General features: G+C 53.8%; 2 protein-coding genes across 5 annotated transcripts in view; one reads left to right on the plus strand and one right to left on the minus strand.

Moving 5' to 3' along the window:
• Positions 1 to 11,732, minus strand: part of SIK3 (SIK family kinase 3) — a 70,919-nt gene extending 59,187 nt beyond the window's left edge. For all 3 annotated transcript variants that reach the window (XM_039564737.1, XM_039564736.1, XM_039564735.1), the window contains exon 1: positions 11,601 to 11,732. The gene's annotated coding sequence lies outside the window, so the exon portion shown is untranslated. The remainder of the gene's footprint in view (positions 1 to 11,600) is intronic.
• On the plus strand, positions 11,243 to 19,946 carry PAFAH1B2 (platelet activating factor acetylhydrolase 1b catalytic subunit 2). 2 transcript variants are annotated; one of them, XM_010403787.3, is made up of 6 exons: positions 11,243 to 11,342; positions 13,726 to 13,813; positions 14,345 to 14,434; positions 15,252 to 15,368; positions 15,611 to 15,733; positions 16,297 to 19,946. In XM_010403787.3, exons 2-6 carry the CDS (start codon positions 13,733 to 13,735, stop codon positions 16,573 to 16,575), a joined length of 690 nt encoding a protein of 229 aa, XP_010402089.1. In that variant the 5' UTR covers positions 11,243 to 11,342; positions 13,726 to 13,732; the 3' UTR covers positions 16,576 to 19,946. The 2 variants fall into 2 exon arrangements, with proteins under 2 accessions (XP_010402089.1, XP_039420672.1); XM_039564738.1 differs by lacking the exon at positions 11,243 to 11,342 and adding an exon at positions 12,578 to 12,661.
• The last annotated feature ends 797 nt before the right edge of the window (positions 19,947 to 20,743 follow it).

Below are 20,743 nucleotides of genomic sequence, written 5' to 3' on the forward strand. Positions count from 1 at the left end.
CAGGAATGCTGCCCAGCACCCCATCCCTGGCTTGGAGGTGAGCCCGTGGCCACCCTGCTGGTGGCACTCCTCCAGCCACTTCCACTTTTGTCTCCCCAAGCATGTGAGAGTCACAACCCGTGATGAGCCGGGCAGTAATTGCTGTATCGATTTCAACGCTCCTCCGGCCGGAGCAACGCCTGTAACTGTAAACCATAAACCTTTTAATATCCTGCTCAATTATGAGGAAAACAACTCCTGAGCAGCAGCACGGCGGGAGCATCATGCAGGGCCTGCTGCTGAGCCTGGCTGGGGATGGCCAAACCACGCGTTGAGAGACGCTGTTGGGGGGACAGAAGCACAGACAGCCCTTCCACGTGTCACTGGCAATGTCGGTGCTCTCAACCCTCTTTGTGCCGACCTCACCGAAGAGCTCAAAAGGCTGGAACACATGGAATGAGAAGGCAGATAAGCAAACTGATGGTGTGCCATCAGAACGTGACTTAGTGCTCGTGCAGCCTCTGGGCTGCTCACAAATCCAAGAGAAAGAGCTGAAGAATTGAGCAGCTGTGTCTGGGCACTGTCACACAAGGCAGACTTACAACCTCTCTGTTATTTACAAACAGTTTCACAGAAAGGGAAACAATCTGAGTGAAAACATTCCCATCCACTGCAGCCTTTCAAAAGCACAGAATCATAGAATATCCTGAGTCAGAAGGGACCCATGAAGTCCAACTCCTGGCCCTGCACGGGACAGCCCCAAGAATCCCACCATATGCCTGAGAGCGTTGTCCAAACACTTCCTTGATCTCCCTGCACCCTTGGGGCTGTGGGCACTTCCGAAGTCAGGTGCTTTGGTGACATAAGAATGAGATCAGCAGAGCACGCTTCTAATCCCCAACTCCAAATCCTGATGTTCATCACCTTACCAGCCCTTTCCCTAGGACAAGGGGCAGGTTTGGAGACACTCAGCCTGGAGCAGGCTCCCACCTTGCTCTGTGCAGACCCGACCCGCTTTTGTCTCGCTGTGCTGCGAGCCAGCTGGGCTTTGTTGCCATGGTGAAAGCTTTGACACGTTTAGTTTTCCCACTAATTTCCTGCTGCACTAAAACTGCTGCTTTGCACCTCACTGCCATGGCACAGCACAAGGAACCCCAACACCCTCCAGAAACGAGGAACGGATCCAGCCACTGCTGGTCACTGCCAACAGCACTTTTCTGGGCAACTTTAGTTACACCTCCTAAATATCCTAAACCCATCAGCCTTTAAGCCCTACAAAAGTTCAAGAGATTTTACCATCATTCAAAAGGAACTAGACAATTCAGTGACGTCATAATTAGGGGCTGTATCCCACCCTTACCTTAAAAGAAGGTGGTGCATTTCAAATCCCAGACTGCAGTCACCAAACCACCGCATTTTCCTTTGGGTTCACATGAAGGGACCAAGTTCATTCCCGACTGTGTCAATGGTAAGTGAAAACAAGGATCCAGTTGTGTCTGTGGAACCAAACTGGGACCAGCAGCACACACACACAAGGAAAAGCAGAGACTAAGGCCCACACTGTCAGCTGATGACTCAGAAACTGCACAAGCGCCCACTGAGTGGGAAAATACCTATAGTCAGCCTTCACTTGTCATCTTACTGTGTAATGGGAGTCTCAGCTTGGATGAAAAACACATGAATATTTTGTTCTGACTAAGCACAGGTTTCCCCGTGTACCTCAGCTCTGCCAGGGCAGTGGGCACACGACACCCACGCTGCAGCAAGGGGGAGGGAGCGACCGTGGTTTCCTTCTCCACCAGCTCTGCACTTTGTTTCTAACATAAACCAGCTGAATTAACCAACAGAAAGGAAAAGTCTTTGGATTTTTTTTTAATCTTACACTTCCTAGAGCAGCTCAAGGGGAAAAACAGCCTCTGTGGAAGGCAAGTATTAAAATCCTTGTACAGAGAATGAATCAGAATGATTTTTATTGGTTTCCAATGAGACTGTGCTTGAAAACAAACAGTTGCTGTACGAGTGACAACCCCCTCACTGTGTCAGAGAGATGGGAGAACATAGATGGCCTTTGTAGAGCTGAGAACATGCTCCTTCATGGCTGCTGGGGAGCAATTCGATTTCACTAATGGTACATTTACATGTGCAAAGAAATAGAGCACAAGCTAAGCTGTATCATAATCAGTTTGCTGGGGGAGTCCTCCGACCTCCAGAACTGCTGAAAGCAGGCGCAGCTGCTCCAGCCTCGGGGTGCACAGGACACCGGCTACAACAGGAGCTTCCCGCAAAAGAGCACCGTTGTCTGCCGGCCACCTGGGAATGAGAGAACCTGCCATAAATCACCCAGCACATGATCCTTGCTCTGTCCAAGGCAGGGCAGAGGCCGGGACAATTCCCGGCAGCAGCGGTTGCTCAGTGGGAGCCGGGAAAAGCCGCGCAGGCTGCCCGGAGCCCGTCCATCAGCGGCACTCCAGCCAGGCTGATAACCTTGACAGAGCCACTTGCAAGATTACAGCCCAAGGATTTCCTACAAGCACATCTAGAGAGGAAAGACTAAGTACCAAGACTAATACTTTTCATCTTCGGTTGCTGCCAGTGCTGTGAGCTTAAATGAAAATTTGGGGCACACAGAGACGTGATTACGCTGTCACAGTGACTGACAAAAGCAAACCCTTTCCTATAGCACTAATTATTTCAGCTGAAGGAAGGCACAGACAAACATCCTTAAGAATTTAGATATACATGTGACAAGAGGCATTTTTTTCCCCTAATTCTTCACTGTCACTGTCTGAAGACTGTATCACAGAAGATCTAACTGGCTCTGCCTACCTGGCAAGGGTACCCTGAGCATCAGCACCGCTCCAGACTCCTGCAAGCCTGCAGGAGCAGCATGACACCTGAACAGACTGTATCCTTCCATCCCACAGACAGGAACCAGCTCCAATTAGGCTCACTGCTGCAATTCAGTGTGTTATCTGATCACACTTCACACACAATGACACACAGCTCATAAACGTACTCCTTCCATTAGAAACACTTCATGTTGCGAAATGCCACAATTCGTTTTTAGGCACCGGCTTCAATTCAGCTGCCTTTGCCCAACAGCAAGAAGCCTCAGAGCTCCAAAGATACTGTCCCCTGAGAGGGGCCAGAAACAGCCCTGGAAGCACCTGATGAGCCTGAACACAGGCAAAAAACTCAGAAACGCTTCAGGTTACAAGACAGCAGATCCCAGAACCTTAAAAAAACCCCTTGTGCCCACAGTGTGATGCCCATGGGTCTGTCACACACCCATCCCTGCTATCCTACATACACATTCCAAAGGTATTCCCACACATAACACTCTGAACGGACAGAGGTTACGCAGGAAAAGGCACAGCTGAAAGCCCACGACAGCCTAAAAGCCAGGACAAGTGGAGACTGACTTGTTTAGATAAGGAAAAACCTGGAAAAAGTGTGTCTTCCCTTCTGCTGCAGAAATCCACACACACTTTCCCAGCCTTGCAAACACCTCGCTGCGTCCCTCTCATTCAGAACTCCTTCCAAGAGGACCGACCACATTTTAAAAGTTATTGGAAGGAGACAAGAAACATCCATCTGCTTGCTGAAAGGCAGCAGACGCACACAGCCTCCAAATCCAGACTTTAATTGAAACACTTTAATCGGCTGCCGCAGCCCCGCATTCTCTGTATTCCCAGCAGCGCCGAGGCGTGCGCTCAGCTAATGGAGCTCTGACAGTCGTCCTGGGCCTGGCTCCCTGTCAAACCACGCCGGCCTCCAGCTCCGGGCCCGCAGTCGCACGCTGATACCCCACAGACTCCTTTTCTTCTAAACCATCTTCAAAATGTACTGTAATTAATGCCCTATAACTGCAGCGGACGCTTTAAGGAGCTGAAGGCAGAGCCAAACCATACAGGAGAGCGGCAAACGTCGAGGAGATCCCGAACTACAATGGAGACACTCAACTGGGCTGTCAGGGACAGCCACCTCCTGCATTGCACAACACCAGCATTCAGGCCAGTCCCTCCATCCATCTGCAAATCAAGGTGGTAACTCAACACACGCAGCTCGCTCCTGTCAGCAGGCCCTAGTTAGACAGCCAAGGCAGGATTTGGGAAGCTGGTTAGGCTCCCATTCCAGTCCCTGGAAAGACACAGCCAGTTTCTTTCTCTCCGTGGCCCAGCTGACCTGCTGCAGGCTCTGCTGAATCACCCTCTGGACAAGCTGACCCCAGCACTCCCATCCCAGGCCAGGTGAACCACAACCCACTGCAGCTGCACCTTCCACTGTGCCAGAGCACGTCTGGTTTCTGCATCTGCATCCCCACCTTACTCGCCCGCTCCTTCAGACAGATTCTCAGCAAGTCCAGCTTCCAAATCCCATGGGGAGGTTTCCCAGTGCTGCATTTGCCACCACAAACCCTGCACAGGCAGCCACTCCTGCACACACTCCAGCTGAGGGGCATGAACCAATGCTCATATTTATACCTTCACTTCAAACCTTCCATGGCCAAAGCACTTCCAAGAAGAGCATCTGCCCTCCTGCCACCAAGTTATGTCAATAATCAAAGCCTGCATGGCCACAAACTGCAGGCCTAAGCCACCTCCCCATGATAAAGTTGCACATCTTGCACAGAGGGATGCTGGACTCACTCCCAACACACCTGCTCCTTCCTACAGTTCTTCCAAGCCGCAGCTGCCCTGGCTGGAAATTGTCCCCAATACTGGATGCAGAGAATAACCAGAAGAATCAGCAACATTTCTCTGTGATCAGACCACGTGCTCTGAAAGAACCCAATGCTTCAAGGTAACACCCAGCCAGGTCCAACAGGCTCCAGTGAGACCTAACTCTGCTGCTGCACTGTCCCAGCATCTCCTGCCCATCCTCTGAGGTGCAGAGTGGAGCTCAGCTCGGCTCCCCCCACACACGCTGGGCTATTTTTGAGCTCAACGTGTCAGTTCCACTGGCTGTGGGAGTTTGTTTGTGTGGGATAGCATGATTCGACTGCTTTGAAACTTGGCTGAAGCCACATAATTCCCTTTTCACTGAACCCTTTTGATGGCCATTTAGGAGAGAGGGCGAGGTTTAGCCTCAACTAGAGAGACTTGGGGTCAGAATTACCAGAAAAAGACACATAATGACTAATAATGAATCAGCCCTTCAGTGGTTTCTTCATTTAAGTGTTAACACAGCATATTAAACCCCTAGCCTGGGATCAGCTAAAAGGTCCTGACTGCATTAAATGAGTACAATGGCTTTGATGCCATGAAGATTTTTTGCCTTTTCTTTTATACCCCTGTTATACCTTTTTACAACTTCTGTATTCTCAGTGCTTTTTGCCTACATTCTTGGACTTGTTTGTCAAGCTGAGAGACTCAACATTTTAGAAGCTTCGTAGCTAGGGATCAGTGTGCCCCAGAGCCCAAGGTCCTCTCCAGAACACATTCTGTAAACCAAGATAGAACCATCCAGGGGAAGGTTCCTTGGGGAGGGGGGCTCACTCAAGCCTCTCATTGGGGAATCTTTGATAGATCTGCTAATTAGTAACACCTATAATGTTATACCCAATCTTTTGGGGTGGGCATTTGGCGGGGTGCATCTCGGTGCATATGACCTGGATGTGTGCACCTGAGGATCCTTAAAATAAATACCAAGGTAAAATCCCTTTTCCCCTTCTAACCGTGTATGACTCTTGATTTTAAGACCAGGAAAAGGCATCAGCTTAACTAGAGAATCTCCAGATTGTGCTATTTAAACCTGTGCAAGCCCCAAAGAGAGACTCTGGAGCCAGTTCAACCCTTGCTCGTGCAGGTTCAGCTAAAGGGAGCATCTTGCTGGGGGAGTGCAGACCACGAGACCCACCACGGTCACACAGGGAAGTCACAACTCTCATGAGAGTCTCTTCAGCCAGGGAGAACTTCCACCACAAACTGTGAATTCTACTCCGCTGGCAACGCTGGAGCAACTTCCCAAAGCTTTACTTTCATGGGGAAAAAACACAGAGTTGTTACGCAACCATCTTGGTGAGAGCAAGAAGGGGCAGCACCCTGTACAGCCACTGCACAGGGCTGATACAGGACCCAACAAGAGGACGTGGGAAAAAGGAGCTTAGAGCTGCTTCTCTGTGAAAATGTCTAATACCCAAGGAGCCCAGTCTCCCAGCAACACACTGCCATTTCCTTATTTCCCTCTCACGTAATTCCTCCTTCAAACACAAATGAGGAGACAGCTTCTAGAAACCCTCATTAGGCCTCCGCAGCATTCACCAAACCTCTGTGAGACCCTCCTGGAAAAGAGACACCGATTCCTGTCTGTGTCACAGCCATTCCTCCTCCTGCTCCTGTCAGTGGCTTTTCCTCACAGAGGCAGCCTCTGTACCTGCCCAAAGGTGCCACCACCTCATCCATCAGGTGTTGATTGCCTCCTGCTGCAGCAGCCCCAAAGCTCTGGTACAGCAACTACTCGGGAGGAAGGACCTCCAGACAGGAGGTGGGAAGCAGCCAGGTTGAAGAGGTACAAAAGTTGTACCCACCTCACCCCCCGAACAAGCTAACAGCCACACAGCTGAGAAGTAGGTATTAATTATCCTGGCTCTCTTAGAATATTCTCCCTGCCCAAAAAGGCTCAGGACACGTGCCACAGGCCCCCTAGCTCACCCTGCCCACTGTCAGCTGGCTCTCCTGTTTCCACCTGTTAGCATCTCAAGAAGCAGCCTGGTCTCCAATTCAATCATGCTCTGGCATTAACATCTTGGTAATCAAATGTTATTTGCTACAGCAAGAAAAACATTGCAATGAAACATAAAATGTCAGTACTTTAGTACAGTTGATACAGGCAATGGCTCTCTGAGGTTTTAGGAAATACTCCCTCTTATTCCCACTGTGGCAACTCTGCTTAGCCGAAGTTCATTTCTAGCTTTTAGGCTTTTACTTAATCTCCCCACCAAATGAGAACTAAAATACAACTCTCCTGCAGCACACAAGCGAGGAGAACAAGGGCCCTGTGAGCAGCAGGATAATGCTGCCTGAGGAATTAGCCATCCACAGCCATCAGCTTTCCTTATGGCCAGGAGAAATCAGAAGCAGGACAGGTGCAGCACCACCAAACACTGCAAAGAAAAGGAAAATGACTGATGAAAGATGACCAGGCGAGGCCCTTGCGTGGGTCATTACGAAACGTGTGGCACCGGTATTGAACAATTCCATCTGACACGAGGACGATGAGTCAGGGCAGCGCCAGCACGGGCTTATCACACTATCACACGGGCATGCTGGCTGCAGGGAACAATCCTCAGTCAGCCCAGAGCCACGTGCCTCGCTGCAGCACGTCCGAGGTCGGGAGAGCAGGACAGAGCAGCCACCAAGACTTTTCCACCCTCTGGGCTGAGAGCGCTTTGCATCTGAGGAGAGAAATCCAGGCAAGTCCTCGTGCTCAGAGACAAGAGCGTACCAAACGCAGCCTGAGTCCTCCCAGAGCAAAGCCCAACTCTCCATGCAGTCTGCCAGCCCGCTTTTCATCCTGGGTTTCAGTGCCACAGTGCCCACCTCCAAGAACTCTGGTGAAAAATGTGTTCCACTGATGACTCCAACTCACCCAAACACAAACCACAGAAACTAAGCCTGTTCTCGCATGGAAGGGAACGTCCTCTCCCAGGGAGGGCAGAGCTGCCTCCCATTCTCCAGAAAAGGCTTAGCTCCTTAAAAACCTTAAAAAAAAATCAACTCAATTCTAGCCTTTCTCCAGTTGTGCTTGTGCTGGTAGAAGGGCTGTGTTCTGCCAAGGATTAAAGCATCAGGATTTGGGTTACTGTCCAGTAAAACAACTCCAGGTACTCCTCAAACAGGATCCCATGACACACAGCCAGTGAAACTCGCTCCGAGCTTTGCCCATACAGATATTACTGAAATTTAACTCAAACCTAAGCTGACAGCCAGGCTGGAAGAAGCTAAGACAGCACAGCAGGAAGATCACCGCACTTGGGAAGGAGCTGTGCTCTCCCAGGACCGTCAATTCCATTTCTAGAGAAAGATGGATGTGAAAGTGACTCCTCATCTCCCAGTGAAACGCTCCGCGAGTGCACTGCAACCACGGCAGGTGCGCGCTGCTCCGTGCTCCGGCTGCGCCTCCAGCCACACGGAGCTGATGGAAGGGACGGAACCAGGAGAGCAGAGAGCTCTCAGCAGTGCCCAGCAACCACAGCATCCCTCTCTGTCCTCCTCAGCCCCAACAGCTCCTGAAGACTCAAACACAACACCCAAAGAGCACAGGAACATAAGGTATGTGTTCCTCGGCACACTCATGAACATTCCCTGACCAGCTCTTATGAAAAAATGTGACATTAAGAATGACCCCAGTGTCTGAACAGAGCTGGAGTTCTAATGAAGTCACTTGGATGATTTATAAATGGAAATTCTGTGGAAAACAATTCATTCAGCAGGTCACTCTGAAGGTTTTTAGCATGGAAACAAGGGTTTCTTGTAAAAGATGAGAAGAGACAAAGGAAAGGGGGACAGAAGGAGGGATGCAGCAAGATATCCTGCAGGTGCCCAATTCATCCTGGTCAAAGAAGTGGCTCCAGCTCCTGCCCAGCCATCGGAGCAGCTCTGACAGAGCACAAGAGTCCAACTTTGCATGGGCAGGGACTGAATGTAAATTGCCAACTGTTCCTTTCTATTCCATCGGCTCCAGCAGAGACAATTATGAATACAGGCCTCCTGCCCTTTGGGATGATTAACATTCCCCTTCCTCAGTGTCCCCAGCACTGCTGACCCACATTCAGCTCCTGAAATGCAGTTCTATGTAAACTGCAACATTCGGTGTCAGCAGAACGTGCCAGCCCAGCAGGGCTGGGCACTCTGCTCCTCTCTCTAAATAAACACAGTGCTCAATTCCCAAGGGCCAGGAAAATCCCAGTCCTTTAAGATCAGACCAAGCACCCAACTACCCTCCACTTTTTTTTTTTTTTTAGGGAAAAGGGGACACAAGCCAGGAATGCTCTGGCTGCTATCTGGAGCTGTCATGTCAAAGTCCACTCGACCTGGTAAATGTCCATCAGAAAGGAAAACAGGATCCAACACTCATCCACAGACCACCTCTAACTCCAGGCTCAGCAATGGACACCAGCCCATGCCGTCATTAATTTCACCTTCTGGAAAAGGCCCAGTATCACGGGGTACATCTATTTCCAAGCTCGCCCAGACACTCGCGGTGGAATTCCTTCTGAGACAGTGGAGGAGCCCGGTTCCCAAGGAGGGGCCGTGACGAGCAAACTCGCTTTTCTCTAAGAGAATGTGACACGGGGTCAAGTTTGTGCAGGGATTTGGTGGCTATATTTGAACTGCCCGGTTCTCTTACGCAGCTACTACTTCGAGAGTGGGATCACCTCAGGAAGGGGCTGCCAGCACAGGCAGCAACTGGGCTGTGCTTGCGTTTCGTGATCAAAGAATTCTTTCAGATCCCTAAATGGGATCATTCTGCCAAGGTTTTACTCGCTTCCAAGTTGTTTCCATTAAGTCAAAGTGTTAAAAGTGTAACTGTGATGAAGACAAGCTCGCAGTAGCATTATTTTGTATTTCTGCTGCCAGTCAAAAACGCTTCCCCGTAAGGATTTGCCCTTTCCAATGCATTTACATCAACACCTCCCCTCTAACCTCACGAGTCCCAGAGCCTGAACCAAGCAGCTCCTTTCTCCTTCCCCACTCCTCTCCCAGAGCCAACAGCAACAGTTCTGTCAGCGAAGGAAAAGTACTGAACCCACAGTGCTCAGGGTCTGCAGGCAGAATCCAATCCGTTCACTCGCACTCCTCTCCAGACGCTGGGATTTGAAAGGAAACCTGACCTCGGAGTTGAGAAAGCTTCCAGGTCAAGTTTCAGCTCCAAGCTATCCCAGCTCAGCCGAACAGATGGCAGTTGTTCCAGCACAGGTATTTCCCCAGGCTCGGGGAGCCCTCAGAGTTCGGAGGGACAGGGACTGGATCTCCTCCGTGCAGGGAACATGCTGCAGGTCAAACCCGCCACTCCAGCCCCTCCCACACTGCAGAGCCCCCAGCACCTCACCATCCCACCAGAAAGGCGCTTCCTGAAGTCCACAACCCACCCTCAGTCACTCCAGGGCAGTAGGAATGAGTGTACGCTGCTATAAAGCAAAGCTTTCCAAGCTTAGTATCCCCTTCCATCACCCAAATCCAACGTGTAAAATCCAGCCTTGGCCCTGTAGACGTGGAACACAATTTCCAGACAAAATCTGTGTGCACACTCTGCCATTCTTCAGACAAAATCAACTATTCCCACGCAAAAGATGGTCTCTGCTTTGGTATTTTGCAAACCTCAGAGTCAGCACCACTGAGAAGAAACCTTGACCGGAGGAGGGAGTCTGGAAACAGGAACAGGAAAGCAACCTGGAGTTGGATCACTCCTTCTCCAGGAGTGATCTCCACTCAGAGGGGTCAGTCTCCTGCACTCGAAGCTCCTGAACCCATCAACCTGTTTCTCTCAGCAAGGTTGAGGTTTATCATGGGGAGAACAACAGCACAGAACACCTCAAGTGCAGGTTAAATTGTGGCATCGAGCACTTGCAGGCACAAAATAGCCATCAGGGCAGGCAAATACAGCCCAGCTCTGAAAAGAACTGTCCAGGAGGTGTTATAACTGATGTTTAAATAGCCCCTGAAATTAATTTCACTTTATTATCCGGGCAAAGAGCCAGAGCTCCAACAAACGAAGGCGATGGTAGGTTTCTCCTCGTGTTTCAAAACAATGTCACTCCTGAGACCGACAGAGGGGCAATCCCGGGAACTGACAGAGGGACAGTGCCTGAAATTGGCAGGGGGGCAATCCCTGAAAGTGACAGAAGGGCAACCCCAGAAAGCGACAGAGGAACAACCCTGGGAACTGACAGAGGGACAATCCCAGCCAACACAGTCCTCCCTCTGCAGCGCTTCCAAGGAGCCAGCACAGAGCCAAGAGCAGGGCAAGCGCAGGGGTTTGGTTAAGGCCTGCCTGCTGTCTTCCCATGCCAGCCCTGCTTCCAGCAGCTCTCCTCCTGCCGCAGCTCCCGGGAAGATCCCGGTGTAGCAGCACTGGTGCATGCAGCAGGACAAGCCCTCTCCGGGAGCTCGGTGTCACGGGCACGATCAGGAGTACAGCAGCGATACTGCCGTTCCTCACGGATCTCCTGCCGTGCTCCAGGGCTCGCCCGTGCCTGGATCCACCCGGATCTCCTGCCATCTTCCGGGGCTCACCTGGGAGCGCGCCCGTACCTGGATCCACCTGGATTCGCCGCTCCCTCGGGAGGCCCTTCCTCGCGCTATTCCCTGCGCTTCCTCACGGCCCTGAAGACTCGGCCACGATCGATTCTCACCGTTTCGGTAAGAAACGACCTGTTCCCCGCTTGCCCTCCGTGTCCCCCCCGGTACGCCGGGAGCATCCCCGGGTACCACGGGAGCATCCCCCCCGCTCCACCTCCACGTTATCTCGGTGCCACGGGACCCGCGGGGACACCCGTGTCACCCGTGACAGCGGCCCCGCTCCCGGCAGCGCCCGCTCGGGGGTGGCGAGGCTCGGGGCCGCTCCCCGCTCCCTCCCCGCTCACCGGGGCAGCGCCGCGACCCCCGCGGGGGACTCACCTTGGCGCGGGTCACCAGGTGCGTGGCGAGCTTCACCACGGCAAAGTTGCCCTTGCCGATGGTGCGCTCGATCTCGTAGTAGCCGATGCGGGCGGGCCCGGGGGCCGCGGGGGCGGCGGGGCCGGGGAGAGCCGGGGGGCCGCGGGGGGAGCCCCCGCTCCGCCGCCTCCTCCCGCCGCAGCCGCCGCCGCCATCTTGTCGCGCGGAGCGAACCCCCCCGCGGGGCTGCGGCACCGCGTGAGCTCATCCGCGGGGGGCGCCGGGGGGCGGGCGGCTGCCATGGCGACGGGGGCGGGGCCCTGACGTCACCGCGCGCGTCACGGAGAGCGGGCCGGGCACGGCGCCCCCTGGCGGCGGGCCGGGGGAGAGAGGCGCGCTGCGGGTTTGGGGAGAAACCCGCGGGAAATGGGAAACTTGCTGCTCGTGACGTCACGCCTCACCTCGGGAGGACAGTGACGTTGCGGGGATGTAGAATGACGTCACAGAGAGGGGCCGCGGTGCTGCAGATTTGGGGCGAAACCAGTGAGATATGGGAGAGGAGTCTGACGTCACTCCCCAGTGGGGATAGCTGAATGACGTCATGGCGAGGCTGCCCCATCTGGTGCCCCCCTGGGGCCAGGGAGCGGCTTCAGTTTTGGGGCAAAACCCACAGATAATGGGAAACTTGTGACATCACTCCTTGCGGGGACATCAGGGACCGCCCACATGCAGGTCACGCCTCATCGTGGCGGGAGAATGACGTCAGGGGTGGGAGAACGACGTCATGGCGAGGAGCAGGAGGTGCTGCGGCTTTAGGGTGAAACCCGCGGTAAATAGGAAAAGGGTTCCTTGTGACGTCACTCCATCAGGGAGTGACTCCATCGCTCGCCACCGGGGCGGCATGACGTCACGGGAGCTGTGCAGTGACGTCACGGCGGAGGGGCGGGACTTCCGCGGGCGCGGGGCGGAAGCGGCGGCCGGGGCGCGCGCGGGGGAAGCGGAAGCGGAAGCGGCGCAGGCGCGGGGCCGAGCGGAGGGGACGCGCCCGCCATGGAGTCGCGGGGGAAGGAGCCGCAGCCGCCGTGAGTGCGGGGGGACCGCGGGGCGCGGCGGGGCCGGCCCGGGACACCGGCGCGGGGGCCGGCGGCAGCGGGAGGGGGAAAGGGAGGGGGACGCGGTGGGAACCCGCCCTGCTCAGCCCAGCCCGCCGCGATGGGCGCGGGGCGCGGTGTGCGCCCACCGGGCTGCAGGCGGCGGCCGCGGGAAGCATCATCCCGCTGCTCGTCCCGCTGTAGATCCTTCGGGATCTGCAAAGATGGTGAAGGGCTGGAGCATCTCTTTGCCGGGGAGAGCTGGGAGCTGGGCCTGGTCAGTGTGGAGAAAGGAATAGTGGGAGGGATCCCATCAATCCGTACAAATATCTCCGCGGGGTGTCAGAGGATGGTGCCAGACTCTGCTGTGTGATGCCCAGCCACAGGACAAGGAGCAGTGGCCATAAACTGAAATGCGAATTCCGCCTCAGCATGGGGAAGAACTTCTTTCCACGGAGGGTGGCAGAGCACTGGAACAGCTGACCGGGGATGGGCCTGGATTCTCCCTCTCTGGGCCCATTCCAAACCCCCCTGGATGCATTTCTGTGTCACCTGCTCCAGGTGACCCTGCCTTGGCAGCGGAGTTGGACTGGATGATCTTCAGAGATCCCTCCCAACTCGTAGCGGTTCTGGGATTCTGGGATCAGCCCCACCACGATGCGCTGCTCCCGGAGCCAGATTATCCACCTGGGCCGTGGAGCTCAGCAGCTGTGAGCTGGATCTCTGGGCTTATCCAAGGACTTATCCTCAGAGTCTCAGCGTTTATTGCTGAGTTCATGAAGCCCTGCGTGGCTCAGGTGTGGGTCTGCAGAGCATCCTCGGAGCTGTGCTTTGTTCTCCGTGCCGGGATGTCCGTCGGCGCCTGGCTCCAGGGGAATGTCTGGTGCAGAGTCACTCTGGCGTGGAGCAACATCCGTGTTGTTGTTGTTGTCATCCAGCTGTCAGCACCCACAGGAATAAGGCAGGAATTGTGCAGGGGATTCCAGCAGCCTTTTCCCAGCCCTGGCACTGCGGGAGCTGCTGGAAGCAGTGGGTGTGAACTGTTCTTTCCACAGGAACAGAATGGCCATGGGGGACTCCAACCCGGCAGCAGTCCCACACGCTGCTGAGGACATTCAGGGCGATGACAGGTGGATGTCACAGGTAAGGCTGGCAGGTGGATCCTCGGTACTGGGGGGATGTTGGGCCAGTGCTGCCCAGGCCATGCTTGGGACCCCGAGGTCACAACAGCCTGGAGCTCGTGGCTGTCACACCTGCGTGTCCTGCCGTGATGGAGCAAAGGAAGAGGGGTCTGGAGCCTCTCTCTAATGAGGAGTGCCTGCAGGAGCTGGGCCGGGTTAGTCCAGACAAGACTGAAAGGGGATCCCATGAATCCATACAAATGTCTCCAAGGGGTGTCAGAGGATGGGCCAGACTCTGTTCAGTGATGCTCAGTAACAGGATGAGGAGCAATGGCCATAAACTAAACCATGCCAAGTTTCATCCAACCCGGGATCCTCCTGGGGGTTTTGGAGTTGGGAGCAGTGTCCAGCAGCTCAGGGGTTAATGCAGGCAAGGGTGCTGGAGGGCATGGCAGCAGGGGAAACTGGTTGGGCAGCTGTCCCTGTCCTGCAGCAGGGATGGATGCCCAGGAGGAATTGTCACCTGGAGCTCACTTGCTGCTCTCTTTAACAGCACAATCGGTTTGTCCTGGACTGCAAGGACAAGGAGCCCGACGTGCTCTTCGTGGGGGACTCCATGGTGCAGTTGCTACAGCAGTATGAGGTAGGGATAGAGGAGGGGAGGGGTGGGTTAGAGCAATGGGAGCATCTCTCTCTAACCCAGTAGCTGCTGATCACGTGTAGCACTGATGATTTCCACTGTTCCCGTTTTCGCTGCCGTCTCCTGAGGCATTCCTGCCCTGCTTCCTGAACTCCCCATTGCCTGGACACTGCTTTACCTTGCTGCTCTTGCCTCCTTCTCTGAGGCCACCACCAACTGCCTCCATTTTGGCACACATGCACAGCCCCTCGGCTCTCAGATTCCAGCCTCCTGAGGGCCATCGAATTCCCTCTGGTTGTACTGGCGTGGCCAGAACACACTTAGCCCTGTAGAATTCAGGGTGCCAGAGGCATTGATCCACTGGTTCTTCCCTAAAACTCTGGAGGGAAAGAAGAGTTCTGTTCTGCCATGGTGGCAGCTGACTTGTTTTGTTCTGCAAGAGCTGCTTCCCTTTGTTCTAGTTTTGTTACCTGGGGATGAGAAGGATTTAATCAGGTCATAGATTCCTTCTTCAAAGGCACAGTGCCTTAGGAACACTGTGATCTGCAATAGATCAGCACTCTGGGGCTCTGATGAGTTCAGCAAATCACTGCTCCGGAGATCTTTCCTTCCTTTGTGCCAGGTCTGAGGGCTTGAACATCAGCAGCTCCATCTCTTCTGATTCCAAATAAAACCTCATCCCTTGTCTAAATTCCCTTTGTGGAGTGAGTTTTCAGAGCAGGGCTCGTGGCTCTCTCAGTGACCTTGAGGACACCGTGTGGTGTCTTTGCCTCGCAGCCAGGATGCTGCTCTGAAACAGCACCTTGATTTCTGCTTGCAGATCTGGCGAGAGCTCTTCTCACCGCTCCATGCACTGAATTTTGGGATTGGTGGAGACACCACGGGACATGTTCTATGGAGACTGAAGAACGGTGAACTGGAGAACATTAAGCCCAAGGTACGAGCTGCAGAGTTAGTGAGGATATCCAGGTGCACGGTGAAGGACACCTGCAGCTGCAGGCCTGGCACAAGTGCCTTCCCTGAGAGCAGTGAGCACTGCCAGCCCCGGGGCTGAACTCTTCAGCCCAACTCTCCCTGCAGTTCTCTGGCCACAGATGATGTTTACGCAGAGATTTCAGGGTCATCAGCCCTGTTACCACTTGTTCTGGAAAAACTGCAAACATTTTTTTCTCCTTGCAGGTCATTGTTGTTTGGGTTGGAACAAATAACCATGAAAACACAGCAGAAGAAGTCGCAGGGGGAATCGAGGCCATCGTGCGCCTGATAAACACCCAGCAGCCACAGGCCAAAGTGATCGTGCTGGTACGTCCCTGCTCCCTGGGCTGTGCCTCTGCCTTACTGAGAGTCACTGGTCGGTGCTGAGAGGGCAGTCCCTTGATCTGTCCTCTGCTTTGTGCCTCCCCTCACTGGCTTGGCTTTGCAAGAGCCCTCCTTTGGCCCCTCCAGAGCTGGGTGGACTCATTCCCAGTAACTATCTCACTTATTAATGTTGCTGAGGAAGTCCTGTGAGGGGAAAATAGGTCCCCAAATCCCAGCTGGCATTGGGAATCCTAGTTGGTTTCCTTGTCCTAAGGAAGCTGCTGCTTGTCTAGCTGAGGAGCTGAAAGTGTATGGAAAGAGCTCAGGCTGATACATTTAAAAAATAAAAGAAAGCAGTTTCCCTGCCAGTCAATACTCATAGCTCATCTGGCTCCTTCACTTGCATTTCACATTAGGCCTGAACGGACAAACTCTGATTCAAAGAATGAGTTCCTCTTGTCACAGACATCCTATACCTTGACAGGCAGCCCGAATTGGAAGGGAAGGGAGGGCTCCTGATAACATCAGAGTCACACAAAGCTCTTTTCTGCCTCCTCTTGTGCCAGGGCCTGCTACCTCGTGGAGAGAAGCCAAACCCGCTGCGGCAGAAGAACGCCATGGTGAACCATCTGCTCAAAGCCTCGCTCCCCAAACTGCCCAACGTGCAGCTGCTGGACGTGGACGTGGGCTTCGTGCACTCGGATGGCACCATCTCCTACCACGACATGTTCGACTTCCTGCACCTGACGGGCGGGGGCTATGCCAAGGTCTGCAAGCCCCTCCATGAACTGATCATGCAGCTGCTGGAGGAGACCCCCGAGGAGAAACGAGCTGCCCTGGCCTGAGTCGCTGCTGTCAGCGTGGAGAGCATCATCCAGCCCATCAGATCAGTTCTGTCACTGGCACTACAGAATCCTTCTTTCTTAAAGCACTTTCCATTGTAGAATGTTACCGGATGTCCGTACCTAGTGTTTTGAGGGGGAAGGCTCATGTTTAACTGGTCTTGTACATACGAGGGCCGGCTGGGTTGGTTTTATTGCAGGAGGAAATTAGCTGAAGAGTTTTACTTTTAAACCATTCCTCATTTAAAACGAGAACAGGACTGTCACTCTGTGCCCCTCTCATGTCTTGTTGCTCTGTGGTTGTCCTAGACCCCTTGTAGCCTGTCCGACAGCCCGCTCCTGGCTCACCGTTCCTGGCTGCAGCCATCGTGCTCTGTGTATTTGCCTGGGAACAAGAATCACATTCCACTTGCAAAAGCCAGAACAGATGCATTTTTCCAAACTCGGTTCCACCTTTTAGGCGGTTTTGGTTTGGTTTTGTTTGGTTTTTTTGTTTTTTGTTTTTTTTTTTTTTTTTTGTTTGTTTGGGGTTTTTTTTGGTTGTTTGTTTGTTGTTTGTTTTTTTACTGGGGGGGGTTAAATGACACGTGTTGCTTTCTCACTCCTTTCCTGAAGCAGCTTGAAACTGGAATTCAGAAATTTAAGGAAGCAAACAGTTACCTGAACTCGTGTAACACTCCCCAGTGCTTGTCTCGTGCTCGTTTCCCCAGTCCTGCTAGCGGGGGCACCTTCCCTCCCACGCAGCTCTCCTGGGAACGCTCCCGTTTGGGTGCTGCTGCTGGCCCCTGCTCCTGCTGCCCGTGATGTTGCTGGCTTTTAGCAGTTGCTCAGTGTAGGATTTTAATGATCCAGTAATTAGCAGTCTCGCTCCTCTGGAACTGACAGACATCCCTCTGAGGTGCCCAGGCTCTTGGCAGTTTTTTTTTCTATTTTTTTATTAAGTATGACTGTTACATCCTTTTTTTCTAAAGCAAACCCACATGAAGAGCCCCTGGCTGCAAGGCCTAAATCACTCTGAAGCTTTACAGATCCCAAGGTGTATATTTCCTTATCACTACTGGTTTACTTGTATAAACATTTGAGCAACTACAGCCTCTTAGAGTAAGAAGTGAAGGCGTAGCTTCTCCTGCCCTGGACGCTGCTCCTCGCCTCTAGCAAGGCAGCCAGAGGGGCAGGTGCCCTCCTAAAGGGCTGTGGCTCAGTGGGTTTTGGTTTGGTTTGTAGGTCAGACGGCTGGTTGTAGTGAAACAACTTTTCATTTAAAACTGATAGCTTCTCTTCCAGAAAGAAATGGTTTGGACCTGAGAAGCAGAGCCCTAGATGAATTGATAACTTGCAGATAACCTATTTTAAACCAAGTCTGTTCCTCCCTGCCTTACCTGCTGGAGCTGGAGCTCAGTGGTGCCACGCTGGGTTTGTGCTTCCCGTGGGATTCCAGGCGGGTAAACCTGGGAGGAACGGAGAGCTCCACTCCGTGCTCCAAGGGAGGGGTGTTCAGGTGTCAGGTGGCTTTGCTGGAGCCCATAGGTACTGTACATAGTCTGTCTGCCCTTTGCTGCAGCCAAGGGGCTGGTGTGTAACTCTGACCTAGCGTTGAGGAATCCCCTAATGTCCCACCTCATCCCCCTCCTCCTGTAGATTTGATCATAGCAGGATTCCTGCCTGGATTGCATGCATAGTGTGTGTTTTGTTTCCAGTATATGTGATCTACACACAGATGAAGGAAAGGTGAAGCGTTCCCCTGGCCAGGATCAGAAGCAGGGAGTTGCAGAGTGCCATGGGAGAGGAGGGATCCCGTTCTACCCCCATGATCCAGACCAGGGATGCTGCTCCCTGGAGCTCCACGGCCTTCAGGGCAGGCTTTGAGGGAACACTGCTCACGCTTCCCATAAGGTTCTGACTGGAAAAATTGGGAAATGGCAAGTGGAAAATCAGATGTTAAAAGTATACTGCAGTGGAGAATTCCTGGGGAAGGGCTTATCCCATCCCAAGCCCTCCCAGGGAGCCAGCATAAACCCCATTCTTGCCCCCTGAGAGCTTTCCATCTCCAGGCTTGCGAGAAAAGGCTGTGTGCTAGTTTAATCTCTGCACCCCTGCTTCCCTCCCTCCCTGCTGCTGCTGCTGCTGCATTTGGCTGAAGAGACGCTAACCAGGAATGTCCTCTCCAGTAAAGCTCCCACTTCGCTCGGCACCCTGTGCTCGCTGTGAGCCAGCCCTGTTGGCAGGGTGCCAAGTGGACCGGGGAATTTGGCAGGCTCTGGAGAGGCTCTGCTGGCTCTGCTTAGGCTTGGCTTGCTGAGGTGCCACACTCTGTGCTGGTTCAGTGCTCTTGGCTCTGCTTGTCGCTGCCTGGCAGGAAACTGCCCTGCTCACCTGAGAGGTGTTGTGGGCAAGAGGGGTTCTGCCTCCTGCTCACCTAGTGCTGAAATCCGCGTGCCTCCTGTGAGAAAACTTCAATTCCAGCTCTGGATGTCCCTTGGGACGGGGCTGGGCTGGAGCTGTGGCCTCCTCTGAGTGAGCGTGTCCAGTTTTGTGTTTATGCAGCAGAGAGGAAAACAAACAAAAGATGTGAAATGACAGAGTCTTGTGAGGTGCCGGGGGAGGGTGAGGCAGGAGCGGGGAGGCCCCCGTACCTCCCCTCACTGTCCACCCGCTGCCCCAAGCCTTCCCCAGGACACAACCATTGTGATTCTGCTTTGGCAAAAATGCATCGGCTGGTAGAAGTCACTGTTAGTGCATATTTCGATATAAATGTCAATGTTTCACCCACCGTGTCGCAGCCTGTGTGTGTGCGTGTGTGTGTGCCCAGCCGTCTCCTGCCCTGTCTCGGTCACTCCTGGAGGTCTCCACGGGGCCGGGCAGGTGCTGCCAAACCTCCCAGTGCGGGTCCTCCCCGGCTCTGGGAGTTGTGCTCACCCAGATCCTTTGCTCCTCGTTTAATTCCTGCTTTCCCCACTCCGTTTGGGGCTGGTTTAGTCTGTTTTTCCTCCTTTCCCTGTGCAGATCTGGGTGCTGCACCCAAACCTGTGAGCATGGTGCTGCAGGTGAAGGGAACTGGTTTATTTTGGCCCTCGACAGGACATTGGCTTGTATTTGATTCCCAAGTGATTTATCTCTAATGGCCCTGGAACAAACAGGGAATGCACATCCCCACGCAATCCCGCTCACAGCCATCCCACAAGAGGCGACTCGAGTTCCATCAGAGCTGAGGAGTCGGTCGGAATTCTGCTTCTCTTCCCGCATGTCTGTCCCTGAGGTTGTCCCATCTGCCGCCAGCGTCACCACCTGCACCTGGAAACAAGGGGCAGACTGTCCAAACTGTGGGATCCTCAGGGACAGGAGGGCCCGGAGAAATAAAGTGCACAATAGCAGCAGTGCCTTGTCTCGTGGCATTTGTCCCGTGGAGCAGAGCAGGATGCCAGCGGCAGCGGTCCTGGATGTCACAGCCAGCCCAGGAACTGGCTCTGAGTGAGGTGACACGGGGCTGAGCCCCTCAGAGGGGGATTTAGAATCAGAACCCCCAACTGCAGGCAAATAAAATGCGATATGAAAGCCACAGAGCTGTTGGAGAGAGGCCTGGAAGCCAGAGGCTTGGCAACAGCTGGGATGGGGGGTGCTTTGGGAGACACACCATAAATGCAGTGTGGCATCACTCCGGCTTCCCCCAAGCACGGGAAAACTCCCAAGTTATTTTGAATTATTCCATCTCTGGTGGTGACGCGTGCTACAAACAGGAGAGGCTGCAGGAACCCCGGTGGCAAGCCAGAGAGCAGCAGGAGAAAGGGATGGGGCAGAGCCATTGCCTGACAGGATTCTTCCGTGTTCTCATGGACTTTGGGGGCAGGCAGGCTGGGCAAGGGGTATGGGTGGGTGTCCAGAGTGCTACATGGCAGCGGGGCTTCCCTGTGGGGCAGGGACTCCATATGGGGTCTCCTATGGAGCAGGGGCTCCCCTATGGGGTACTACACAGGACAAGGCTCCCCTATAGGGTTCTATAGGGTGGGAGCTGCCCTATAGACCAGAGCTTTTCCTGTGGGGTTCCGCAGGGAACTGGGCTTCCTGTACAGGATCCCATAAGGAGCAGGGGCTCCCCTTCGGAGCCGGGGTCCTATATGGGCTTGGGGCTCCCCTATAGAGCAGGGCTTCCCCTGTGGGGTCCCATATAGAGCAG

Source organism: Corvus cornix, chromosome 24 (assembly GCF_000738735.6).
Source record: "Corvus cornix cornix isolate S_Up_H32 chromosome 24, ASM73873v5, whole genome shotgun sequence".
NCBI lineage: Eukaryota > Metazoa > Chordata > Aves > Passeriformes > Corvidae > Corvus > Corvus cornix.

Coding starts and splice junctions, on each gene's coding strand:
- PAFAH1B2 (XM_039564738.1), top strand. CDS start 12,630: ATGGAGTCGCGGGGGAAGGAGCCGCAGCCGCC. Junction 12,662..13,725: donor GGGAAGGAGCCGCAGCCGCC/GTGAGTGCGGGG, acceptor TTCTTTCCACAG/GAACAGAATGGCCATGGGGG. Junction 13,814..14,344: donor ATGACAGGTGGATGTCACAG/GTAAGGCTGGCA, acceptor TCTCTTTAACAG/CACAATCGGTTTGTCCTGGA.